General features: G+C 44.7%; 1 protein-coding gene across 1 annotated transcript in view; it reads left to right on the forward strand.

Moving 5' to 3' along the window:
* Window positions 1–13,927, forward strand: part of TIMP2 (TIMP metallopeptidase inhibitor 2) — a 201,231-nt gene that overhangs the window by 165,061 nt on the left and 22,243 nt on the right. The window contains exon 4 of the mRNA XM_085617463.1: window positions 3,401–3,525. Coding sequence (XP_085473589.1) covers window positions 3,401–3,525 — 125 coding nt within the window. The remainder of the gene's footprint in view (window positions 1–3,400; window positions 3,526–13,927) is intronic.

Genomic DNA, 13,927 nt, shown 5'->3' on the forward strand with positions numbered 1-13,927 from the left:
GCCCAAGGAGAAATGGACCAATGGTGTCCCTACATAAGGGTCGAGCGCTCCTATAGATTCCCTTGGACTGGTACCCAAGACCCAGCCCGCAGCCTCTTTGCAAAAAGACTGTTCTCCCTTTGAAGTGACGCTGTAACACACCTCTGCACCCAGACACCCCAGAGCCTTTTGAGGTGACCTGTTGGTGTGGCCTTGGACCTTGCCTATACTCACCTTAAGTCCAGAAGAACAGTCCCGTAAGTGCCCGAATGCAGTACATGTTTTTCCCCATAGGATTACATTACCACTCCCAGAAATTGCACTGTCAAGTTTTGAAACGCATACAAACTAATAACTCAAAAAGTACTTACCTGATTCCGATGATCTTGGTATCTAAATTCATATAAAAAGAAGTGTTATTTTTATTAACTTGTGTTGAATTTCTTTATTGAGTGTGTTTCTCATTTACTGCCTTTGTGTGTGCAATAAATGCTTAGCACTGCCCTCTACTCTACATAACTGCCCGCCCACACTATCACAAAAAAGAGCATTTGGGGTGTAATTTGTGCCTCTGTAAACCAGTTGGGGTTTGCGTGGACTCTTTGCACCGTGTACCTCATTTTGGTCCACTATATAAAGAGCCAGCCTCCTACACTGGTGGTACTTTGCATTTACTGTACCACTCTATCAGTATTAAGATTCCCCTAAAGAGTCCACTATGACTTTAGTTGCCAAACATATTTTTAAAATTTTCGCTTTTTCCAGATTTCTAATTTGAACTGTTAGGCCTTAGTTGAGTCCCTCAGTCCTGTTGTATTAGACATTTTAAAAGTATATTAGCTAGATAGGCCTTAAAAGTGTTTTTTAATCTTCTAAACAAGTCCCAACTCCTTTAAAAATCATGTCTGAAATAGAGGGTAATACCCAGGTGCTCAACCTAGCCCCTTACACAAAACTTAAGTTGACCCAACATAAAGGCCTCTATACAGCATGGAACCTCGCATGGGAACTACGCCTACTAAGGCCCATCTCCAGACTCTACTTGCAGAGCATGACACAGCTATGGCAGTGGAAAACAACCCTGATGATACAGAGGAGGGAAATGTCAGTGAGGATGAGTAAGGTTTCAATTCACCTACTGACAGTAATTCCAAGGGGAGTAACTCTAGTAGAACCTCAGATGAATTTGAGGAAGTTCCTGAACTTCAATAATTAGCATGAAGTCTAGATCTGGAAACTAAACTCTTAGTTGTAGAAAAATAAAGATTTGAGATGGGCCTAGCACTCATCTCTCGTGGCAGCAATAACTTAAATAGGGAGCAAGAGGTAGCTTCTGAACCTAAAATCCCCAAAGGGATTGTCCCCAAATATGTAGAAGGTGATGATATCACAAAATAGTTTGCAGCCTTTGAGAGGGCTTGTAGAATGAGGATACCAGCCAGAAGTAGTGGGGCTTTCAACGCTGTGAGCTGTTATCAAGTGGTTGTTTGGTTTTACTAATAACTTTGGTGCTGTTTGATAAATCTTCAGGAAACATTCCAAAAAGTGCTGTGTTTTTGTCTAATTTTTGCATGGAAAGTTTCTGGATGATCCATCAAGTGGGGGCTGAAAAAAAGTGTGTGTGTGCGTGGGGGTGGAATGGAGGGCCAAAACGCAAAATCTGCATGCATTTTCCATAGACTTTTTTTGGAAAGCGATATCATAAAAACTACAGGATGAAATTACATCAAATTTGGTAAAGAACTAGATCTTGGTTGGCGTAAGTGGGGCACCTGTCTCTGAGCCTATTTTGGACCCCCGAAGAGCCTATTGCCCGGGGCCAACTTTTTTTTTGTGGCACCTCCCTCCCCCTCCCCTTTATTGAAAAAGAAGGCCTCTTGGGCTGGGGTACCGGGGCACTACAGGCTTGGCGAGGAGGGCCGTGTGTACTCCCTCCCTTTCTTAAAAACAAAAGGTTCCGGGATGGGATCTCTGGAGCCAATAGTAGCTTGGGGAAGGGGGACACGTGACCCTCTCCTTCTCCGGCAGGGGGTTAGTTGTCCACAGGGGGTTGGTCGCAGGGCCTGGCCGCAGGCTGGAGGCACGAGTTATAGTTACCAGAGATAACTAGAACTGAGGAACTTCAGCATTTGTTCGAGTATAAAACGTTACGTTGGCACTGAAATTTTAACCCAACTGTAACGTCACGTCATCCTTTGTTTTTTTCAGGGAATATATATTTCTAAATTGTGTATTTAGATATAGATAAATACATACAAAGCCAGATGTAAACATTGAGCAAAGAACACTGCTTTGCAATGGATGGTGGTTGGACAAATTAATGCATGCAGATGTCTTTTTCCGTGTTGCCTCCTGCTACATTCAGCAGCTGTGGTGGTAGTGCACAAAAGGGGCATGGAAAAATATACAAGGGCACAGTCTCCAACTGCCCCCCACCCTTTAGAGACACCACTTCACGTTTATGAGATTTTACACTGATCTTGCATTTGAGTACCATTGAAAAGCCATGCTGCCACTTTCTGAACAATTACAAAACAGCAGTTAATAACGGCATGATATTGTCAAGTAAAGGGAATTCCATTAATGTGGAAAGGGTACAGACAGCACATGCAACAACAAACGGGCGAGGCCTTGCAATGTCTGGCACCTTTTTAGCACATTTTCTATGGCCTTTCATTTCTCATTTATATAACATGGTCCCTGGGACCGTGTGATATCGCTCTATTTCACACCTTCAACAATGTTTATGGCTCCTGAGATACCTTACACTTTCAACACCTGCTCTGCTGTCCTGAGATACTTCACACTTGTGGCACCTCATCCCACATTGAAGATGAAGACACACCTCAAAGGCAGGGCCACTGGAATTGTGAGGCAATTGACTATTTAGTCATTTTAACACACACTAATTCCATCTAGACAAATGTTTAACCTCTTTAGTACCAGTTTAACTCCTGAATACAGCAATCAACAACTAAAAGGTGACCAATAATCCGTTTTAATTGGTCTTCCATTGCACAGCACTACTTGTGGCAAATATTTAGTAACTTTTGCTCCGTTTGAGCTAGAAACAATATTTGTGTTGAAATCTGCAACTTATGCAGCAGATCATGGATCAGCAGGTCATGGATTATAGGGCAAGTATGGTTTCCATAACTATGCAGAAAAGCATAATGTCAGTGGCCGTGTTACAGGCCCTTTAGAGAGCCAAGATGCCAAAAATGGCACTTGGTGGCGGGGGCAGCAGCACCATTCAGTGCTCTGAATTTAAGATGTAGCAATGAAGAATTGGAATAATTGAACACGAAGTCACGGCAATTCACGTTGTAGTAAGCTTTGGACCTTCACTAGGAAAATGTACAAATGTGCGTAATGTGTTCTTTAATAATGTGAGTCCTATCTCGGTCTTTTCGCCCCACAGGAAAGTCAGAAGGTGAAGGGAAGATGCACATCACACTCTGTGACTTCATCTTTTCCTGGGACTCTCTGAGCACAACTCAAAAGAAGAATTTGAACCAGCGTTACCAGATGGGATGTGAGTGCAAGGTAAGTGCTCACAAATTCCTAGGATGTAGTGAAGTGTGCTTTCTGATTTGAAATAGCTTATCTAAGCTTAGGTCTCATATACACTGCTTGTCATTGCCAATAAAAATCTCGGCCAGGAGGGGGCATGCTCTTTTCTTAATGTGACATTTATCCTGAGATTTGCACCTTTCTTATTGATTTTACTCTCTGATTTGTTTAACAACTTGCTAAAGCATTCAACTTTGATAAGTGCTTGTTTTATTATTAAAGGGACTTATAAGTAGCCACAGTAGTATCTGTACAATCCACATTTAAATGGTTGAAAATCTTTCAATATAAGTGTGACAATCTGGCTCCTGGGGTTCCAGAGACATCATGGGTTATTGGGCTCCAACTGTGATAACTGAAGTTGTTTACCATTGGTATTCTGGGGCTCCAGAATTCTTAGACCCAAAATTGGATAACCAATTACTTGTGTTTAGCACCTGACTCTCAGCATAGCGAGGTGCAGGAATCCACTTTACGTAAGCAAGTGATGTAAGCTAGATACTCGGAAATACATTTACATAGTAAAACCAGCTGGTAATATTGATGTCTAGTCAGCGTTTTACTTTGCAAAAGAAAATAACTTTAGTAGACATAAAACAGAAGCCTTAGCGACCTTCTGAGTCAGCGATATGAGCCCAAACAGTAATATTGCTTCTAAGCGCTATAAAGACAGTCAACACTTAAGTCTGTAGACAGCGCTGCACAGTGCTAAAGGTCAATGCTAAGTAACAGTACCAAGGTTTGCATTGCTTTGATTTGGTTTCAGTCGCTAGTGCTGATGTTTCTGTTGTATGGCAAAATTCAACCACGGTAATGTTGATGGTGTACCTGCTATGCAAGGAATTAGTTACTTACTTATAACTCCAGTTCTCCAACATTGATAGCTTTTATATATTCACATGCTTTAATCATTACCTGTCACCAGGCTGGGAATCCCTGTCACTTTAATATAGCAGTAAACAGGGTAAACATATATAGCATACAGTATACAATGCAAAAGGGCCATCAACCTGAAACATAGTATCTTTAGTAGCACATCCAACACATTTGAAAGAACCCAAACTTCAGCCAATGAGGTGGAAGCTTAAGCTCTCCTACTTCCTCTAGAGTCCACCATAGCTCAGATTTCAAAGCATAAGTGTGAGAATAAAATACAATGAGCCTCTTGTTATGATTTGTAATGTACTCCAATATAGGCCTGGGTAGTCACCTAACCTTTCACCTACATTTACCCTGCCATTGTACTACATAACAGGTTTTGTGCTGACCTTTTACCTTGTTAGGTGCTGCATAAATGTCGTGTGGTTTTCTCCGAAATCTAGCCTCATTTATTATGCATGAGGGTTCTTAGAATCACAGTAGGATTACCATCTTCTGCATAATAACTATGAATAAGGGTCATCCCTAAAGTCATTCTTGGCCAACATGACACAGCAAGGTAGAACCCTTGAGGGTACCTTTAGGGTATATAAGCAGCATATCTTTGCTGGGGCTGGCAGAGGAGAAAGACTTCCATGCTGACACGCTGACACAGGATGCTGAGGTTCCTGCACACAGACACTCCAACACGCAGTGGTCTGACATCCCTCGCCGGGTGTTCATCTCGAGACCAAGACAGGGTCCTTTGTTCTCTCACATCAAGTAATGGGGTTGACTTTATCCTAGGGGTATTCTTGGCTATACAGCTACATACATGCTAGGTACATTTAGGTACATCCAGTTAGGGTTTGCATCATAGAGTACGCATTATTACTGTCTTTATATGCCTGCATATATTCATTGTTTTAGCAATATGGTATAATTCTTCCAGCTATTTACACTGCAGGTGCTTGTGCCAATATACATCTGTTTCTGTCATATGGTTGTTGCCGCACACGTATTTTACACTAGAATGACGCTGGTTCAATAAATACTCGGTGAAAACGTGGTTTATTGTTTATCCTCTGGATCTCTCTGAGACAAAATTAGCACGATTGACTGAGCAAAAAGCTCTGTACTGTTTCCACGATCCCTGAGGGGTCAGGATTGTCATGTTCGATAGTTGCCAGAAACTATTCTCCCCTTGGTAAGAGGAGTCCATAGTGGCACTGTGAGCTAGCTGGTATACAGGTGAACATATCCGATGGGAGTTTCTGGAATCAGTCTGGACACCAGTCCCACAGTTTATGTTGTCTAAACACGCAGATCCTAACAGATTTATAGGAAATATACAACACTCTAATTGGGGAAGAGGGAGGGTTGCATGTCAATATATACAAAATTTCACTGTTGGAGAACTGGACTTACAAGTAAGTGACTAATGTCTTCTCCAACATTGGATCTTTTATATAGTCACATGCTTGAATCAGAACAGCAAGCAGTATACTTTATAAAATACTACAAAGTGGAGAGCAGGCTCAACTTTAATGAAACAGGTGTCTCAGAACTGCTTGTTCCACTGCTGCGTCAGCTTCTGCTTCCACATCTAGACAGTAGTGCTTTATGAACTTATGCCTGCTCTCCTCCAGGTGGCTGCACAGCAGTTGTCCTTCAAGGGTACCCTAGCATTTGGTGCTGCAGTTGAAGCCATGCCCCTGGTGGAAGGTGCCCTCAGTCTTCCATGGAGAGGACGCTTGGCTTTGGCATGGCAGAAAGTGGTGCAGGCTGAGAGCCAGTGAGCTATCCCCTGTTTGGATAGGGCTTGATCTTTTCGTGGTTGACTGAACGACACAAACAGCTTTTCTGATGTGCGTATATCCTTTGTCTTGTCTATATAGAGTTTGAGATATCTATATAAGTCCAAACAACGTAACGATCTTTCTGCTGTTGAAGATGGGTTTGGCAAGAAAGATCTAAGGGAAAGTCAGTTGTTACCTTTGGATTGAATGTAAGGTTGGTTATGAGAATTACCCTGTCCTTCATGAACTAGAGAAAAGGCTCCCTGATGGTGAATGCTTGAATCTCTCCTGGCAGATGTTAGAGCTAAGAGAAGTGCTGTTTTCCAAGAAACACATTTTAAGCCTGCTTTCTGTATAGGCTCATAAGGAGGAAACATCAGCTGAATGACCACCATATTAAGGTCCCATGGAACTGGAGGATGCCAGAGAGGTGGAAAAGCTCTGAAGATCCCTTTCATAAACTGTTTAATAATTCTTTGAGAAAACAGAGTTGATGTTGATGTATCAGTTCTTCTAAATCTCAAGATGGCAGCAAGATGGACCCTGAAGAATATTTGAGTCCACTCTTGGCCAAAATTAACAAATATGGAATGATCTGAATAGAAAGTGTATGATGACCATGATTTCTGCACCAGGCCCAGAAATGCTTCAGTTTAACACTGTAAGTCTTATGTGTCACTGGAGCTTGAGCTGGTGCCAGAATATGTTTACATTCCTGCAGAAGATCTAAATTGCCAAATTCTAGGTTGTCATGTACCATGCTGTCAACGTCAGTGACTTGGGATCATGGTGGAGAATCTGTCTAGGATGTCTGTCTAGTATCCTGGGATTGTCCTTCAGAAGAATGGCCTTAAGTGCTGATAACTGCAGTAGCTCACTGTACCAACACCGGTGAGGCCACGCCAGAGCAATGATCTATCATCGCCCTCTTCAACACCCTGGGAATGAAGGGAAAAGGGGAAAAGGCATAGGCAAATATCTTGGACCAACTGATTGAAAGAGCATTGCCCTACATCCCTTGATGTCAGAACCTGCTTGCGAAGCATGGGCATTTCCTGTTGTTCAGAGTCGCAAACAAACCAATTGTGGGTTGCTTGAACTGAGTGAAAATATAATCTGTGTACAAAAAGTGGTACAAAGTTCCTCTAGAGTCATAAGGAAGAGAAGAAGAGATACTGTCGTCTGTGATGGGGTAAAAATAACCCCACTGGTGGTGCAACGGAAGAGGGGGAAATTCCCCTTGTCGGAACTAGGGCTGTCACACACCCAGCAAGCTAGGTGTCATGCTTCATCATATGAGCCTGCCCCTCGTCAGGTCGGCGCTGCAATACCTGATGGGTACCCAAACCAGGGCTCTTTGTCGGGGATCTTTCGCTCCTGCCGGTGGGTGCAGTGGGGGTGAGAGGCCTAGTATGTGTAGATGTGAATGAAGGTGGAGTGAATCTAAAACAGGTCAGTTAGTCCTAACAATCCATTTATTATGAAGGTAAACTACCTGGTTAAAAAGGGGGTGTGAGGGGTAATGAGACTAGGAGTAATGTATCTAGCTGTGTATACCCTGCTCTCGAGTGATCAACATGTTTCGTGCCTTGAATGTCGTAGAGATCTGGGCACTCCATCAGGATCGATAACATTTGCTATCTACACTGAGTGGATAAGGTTCCGGCGGCCGGGTAGGTCTGTGGCTCTATGCGTTCATCAAAGCTGGACCCAATTGGAGTCCATTGTACCCGCCGGCAACTGTTGCAAGCAAATACTTGACAACAGTGTAGGTTATCAACCAGACATAGTGGTATGTAGATTTTTTCACTTATCCACTCAGTGTAGATAGCAAATGTTATCGATCCTGAAGAAGTACCCAGCTCTCTACGACATTCAAGGCACGAAACATGTCGATCACTCGAGAGCAGGGTATACACAGCTAGATACATTACTCCTAGTCTCATTACCCCTCTCGCCCCCTTTTTAACCAGGTAGTTTACCTTCATAATAAATGGATTGTTAGAACTAACTGACCTGTTTTAGATTCTCTCAACCTTCACCCTCGTCAGCGCCGACCTGACGAGGGGCAGGCTCATATTATGAAGCATGACACCTAGCTTGCTGGGTGTGTGAGAGCCCTAGTTCCGACAAGGGGAATTCCCCCCCCCCCCTTCTGTTGCACCACCAGTGGGGTTATTTTTACCCAATCACACTCAACAGTATCTCTTCTTCTCTTCCTTATGACCCTAGAGGAACTTTGTACCACTTTTTGTACACAGCCTTGATGGGGTCTGTACATTGGACCTAGTAAAACTTACCCCTGTGTCCCCTTCTTTATTGGATATGAAAATATAATCTACCTGCTACTGTTCTAGTTCCCACCCATTACAATTCATTATTTGCTGACTGAGTGCATCCGCCTGATTGTTCTGGCAGCCTGGCAGATGTTTAACAGAGATGTCTATCCTGTGAGATACAGTCCAGTTTCACAGCAGCTGAGCCTCTTTTGAAAGGAGTTTGGACCGTGTTCCTCCTTACTTGGCTATGTAGAACATGAATGTTGTTTTGTCTGTTCTGGTTAGGACTGGTAGACCAGACAATCTGGAGAGGAAGGCTAGTAAACTTAGTAGTATGGTGTTGAGTTGTAAATCAAGTTCTTGCTGGACAGGACTCATATGGAGCCTGCAAAATAGAATAAGGCCTATAAATGATGCCATCGGGCCCAGCAGGAACTTCTGTTGTCTCACTGTGATTGAATGTTTTTCAGCAATAGTCTTTGCCACTGTCTGCAACTTTCTCACCCTTTCTGCCAATGGAAAAACTGTTTCCCAACTGTGCATTGAGTATTGCTCCAAGAAATTGGATCTTTTTCTGGGGTTTGAACACTGATGTATCTCTGTTCAAAGTGAGACCCAATCTCCAGAAGAAATTGATGCAGGCATTCGTAGAAGCTCTTCGTCTTTCCCTGGATGGTGCTTTGACTAGCCAGACTTCCAAGTATGGGTACACCTTGTGACTTTTTTGTCTGAGAAAAGTGGCAACTGGGGCAAGACATTTGGGAAAAATTTGAGTCGCTGATTTGTGTCTAAAAGGGAGTGCCTTGTACCAATACTATTGCCCTGCTACTGAGAATCGAAGGTACCGTCTGTGTTTTTGATGAATGGATATGTAAAAGTATGCATCCCGAAGGTCCAATGTGGTCAAAAACAGTCCTTCTTGCTTTATCAGGAGGACTTCTTGTAAAGTAATCATCCAAAATGATTGTTTCTTTAGAAACTTGCTCAGCTGTCTCAGATCTAGTATTGGTCTACATTAACCTGTCTTCTTTTCGATTAGGAAGAACATGAAATAAAAATTCTTGGTTCCTTTGTAATTTGGAGACAATTTCTATGACTCCTTTGAGGAGAAGCAAAATAATTTCCATTTGAAGCTCCTTCAAATGAAGATGGTGTTCCTTTCTTGGTGGTCAAACTGGGGGGGGGGTGTCTCAGGATAAACTCCAACATATGGCCTGATTGGACAATTTGTATCACCCATTAGTCTGATGCTATATTCTTCCATGCACAAGCAAAAAGGGAAATTCTCCCCCCCAACTTCTGAGAACCAGATACAAGAGGGGGTACAAGGTGGGAGTCAAGCTCTTTCTCATTGTCATTGTTTCATTTTTGGAAAGAACCTCTCTTCCTTCCTGAAGGTCTCCTGTAAGACTACCTTTGGGTCCGATTGAATGAGTAAACTTTATCGTATACAGACTGCCTTAGAGGGTAATATGAACGTGCCCTCAATGCTTTATGGTTTAACATAGCAGGCCCTTAATTGAGGTTTTTGTTGTATGGATTAAGTTTGGGCAGCCAGTGTAGTTTTTAGGTTTTGTTTTTACAGTAATTCATATTATGAAAGTTTTGTTTTATAATCATGGTTTTATCTTTGTGCTATTACAATGTCCTTTTTGTGTGCTTTTATGGTCTTGTATTCACCGAATAAAGAATTAACTGACTGACCTCCTTATTGATTGAATCCTCCTGAATGTTTGTGATCTTATTGAGCCACGAAAATTAGAGATCCCACATCTACAATACTGCAAATGTTCTAATGCCTTTGCATCATCTGAGTCAGGTTTAAGACCTTGCAAAGCCACATCTACATGCTTGCCAAAAAGAGTGAAGTCATCAAAAGGCATATCCAGAATCTTAGAGTGGAGGTCAGTATCGAAGCCTGTAGAGTTAAACCAGCCTTGTATTCTTAGAACAGTACCTTTTGCAAGTTGGCGAAAACCTGTGTTCAAGACATCCATTGCTGCAAGGAAGAGGTAAGCTCCCAGCTCGTATAGGATTTGTTGTCTTGGCAATGACTTAGTAAATGTATGTACCTGAATACCTAGTCTGACACATGCCCCTGTCCTCCAGTTCCTGCATGTTCCAGACTGATCCAGTGACACCGCAGATGCCGGGGTTTTCCTGCCGGGGGTTTCCCGCCCCAGTTTTCTCACTCACCATTCTTCCCGCCAACAGAAGCCCTATCTACCCCAGGACCTACTAAATACAGGCGCCTGCAGCGCATCCGCACAGCGGACGCACCACTGGCACACCAAAGGCAAGCTTGTCTGCGCCCATCCTCGCCTGAATTGCACCCAGCACCACGACCCCTGGCCCTCCAGCCTCTCAAAGATACACCATCTCCGAGCTCCATACCCTCGAGCCCGAACACCGCAATAAACACTGCCACTGTGCCGACGCACGCTCCACAGTAGGACCTTCCACCTGCACCCACTGCCTCTTCACCTGCCACAGCACACACACCAGCCCACCAGCCAGTCCAACCCAAAACACTCCACCGACACCACCTGAACATAAACGCCAACTCGCATGTGCCCTTCTCAACACAAGCTCACTGTGCAAACATTCCACCGAATTATGGGACCTCATCGCCACCCTCACATCATTTTTCTCACTGAGACCTGGCTCAACCACACATCCAACCCTTACATTGCCACAGTGATCACCAACAGATATAATATCACTCTCCAAGACCACGCCAACAAGTCGGAGGAGGAACAGCCATCACCCACAAAGAGACCATACAGTTCACCACCAACAACCACAACACCACCGACCCCATAGAACATCTCACCTACAAGCTCCACACAGACGACTAGACAACCATCAGAGGCACCATCACATACTGACCCCCAGGCTCATGCTCCAGCATCTGCAACACCAGGACTTCACTGCGCCCCTAGCCTTAGACTCAAAGGACTACATCTTCCTCTGCGACCTAAATTCCCACATCGACGACCCCAACGACAATGACACTGCACACCTCCTCAACAGTATAAGCAGCCTCGGATTGACCAAAATCATTCATGACCCTACACACACTGCAGGATACACGCTGGATCCCAATTTCACCTCCAGCAACTGCGTCAAATACAGCCACATCACAGAACCCTCATAGATTGATCACTCCATCTTCCACATCAACATATCCAGCCCCCACCCTGCCACCCTCAAAATGACCAGTGCCCCCCACGGAGGTTGAACAAAATCTAAAAGACTAGCTGGACCGATGGCCTTAACGCCTCCAACCCCACTACCATCACCAACCTCAAATAGGGAGTGGGGAATACAACGCCTGGATCAGCAACTGCGCTGACAGCATCATGCCCATCAAGAGCAACAGCCAGAGAAATTCTTCAATGGCCGGCTGGCACACCCAAGAACTCAGAATAGTGAAAACGAGACAGCAAACAGCTGGAGAGGAGATGGAATGCCAGCAAGGACACCTCAGACAGGGCAGCCTTCAAGACCTCCCTCAACCTCTACCTTTACCTGCTGAGGACAGCAAAGAAGACAGTTCTAGCTGCATGCATGGAAATGAGAGGCAACAACACCAAGTAACTTTTCAGCATCGTTAAAGAATCCTCCAACCCAGCTGCAAGTGAAAACAACATCGCACCCTCACAGGAGATGGGCAACAACCTCGCCGACTTCTTCCATGACAAGATCACAACCATATACAGAAACTTTGAGTCCCAACACACACCTATGGACTTCCTCGACTGATACGCCACCACCACAACTGTATGAATCACAGACTGACCACCTGGAACCTCCTCTCTACCCAGGACACCGTGTCCACCATGAATTCCATCCACTCCAGAGCTCCCACAGACTCATGCTTGCAGCACATCTTCAACAGCGGAAATCAAAGGATCGGCCAGGAATTCACCACCCTGCTCAACACCACATTTTTTTTTTTTACAGAGTTTTATATAGCGCAAACTTGACCCGAATTGAGTATCAGAGCGCTTTACATAGCGCCAGTTGCATTACATGAGGACACATTCATTTTTTTTGTTTTTTGTTTTTAGTTAGGGATCACCACCGCAACATTTCTCGACACCTGGAAACACGCAGTCAGACTACTACTCAAAAATCCCTTCACAGACCCCAGCAAACTCAAACACTACTGGGCAATCTCCCTGCTCCCATTCCCAGCGAAGGTACTGGAAAAGGTCATCAACAAGCAACTCGTGACACACCTTGAACAGAACCAACTACTCAACGACTCCCAATCACAGCACCAAAACCCCCTGATCGCAGCCACCAACAACATTCGAAGCCTCCTCGACCTCGGAGTAACAGCAGCTCTGATCATCCTCGACCTCTCAGCAGCCTTCAACACCATATTTTCCCACACACTGATCAAAAGACTCCACCACATTGGCATCCAAGGGGACGCCCTCAGCTGAATCGCCCCCTTCCTTACCGGAAGAACTCAGAGGATCCACCTCCCACATTTCACCTCCAAACTCAGGCAGATCACCTGTGGTGTCCTCCAGGGCTCAAGCCCTACGCTCTTTAATGCATAAATGAGCCAGGTGGCCAACATCATCAGATCCCATGGTCTCAACATATTTTCCTATGCAGACGATACTCAACTCATCCTCTCGCTCACAGACGACCCCACCAGCACCAGAACCAACTTCCACAGATGCATGGCAAGCATCGCTGACTGGATGAAGTACAACTGCCTGCAGCTGAACACAGACAAGACGGAAGTATTGCTCTTCGGCAACAGCAGTAACACATTGTACAACTCCTAGTGGCCATCAGACATAGGACCCACACCCACTCCCTCCGACCACACCAGAAACCTTGGAATCATCATTGACAACACGCTCACCACCAAATCCCAGATAAACGCCGTCTCCTCCACCTGCATCCTCACTCTGCGCATGCTACATAAGATCTTCAAGTGGCTTCCCCTGCACATGAAACGCACCATTAAACTAGCCCTCATCAACAGTCGAATAGACTACAGCAACTCCCTGACGTAGGTATCTCTGCACACCTCCTACAGAGACATTAGACCATACAGAACGCCACAGCCAGACTTATCCTCAGCCTTCCGCGGAGGATCCACATCACACCCCACCTAAGGGAACTCAACTGACTCCCTGTACAGAAGAGATGCCAATTCAATCTGCAAACACACGCACACAAGGCTCTACACAACCAAGGACCCGCCTACATTAACCACCACCTGACCTTCCACCAAAAGTTGAGAAGACTGCATTCTGCCTCCCTCTCAGTTGCCCATACTCCCCGCACCTATCGAAGCAGAAGTGGAAAACGCTCCCTCTGCCACATCACAGCAAGGACCTGGAACAGCCTCCCCACGCAACTCCGAATCGTCACCTCACTTCTGTAATTCCGAATGGCCCTTAACACCTG

The sequence above is a fragment of the Triturus cristatus genome, chromosome 7 (genome assembly GCF_964204655.1).
Source record: "Triturus cristatus chromosome 7, aTriCri1.1, whole genome shotgun sequence".
Lineage (NCBI taxonomy): Eukaryota > Metazoa > Chordata > Amphibia > Caudata > Salamandridae > Triturus > Triturus cristatus.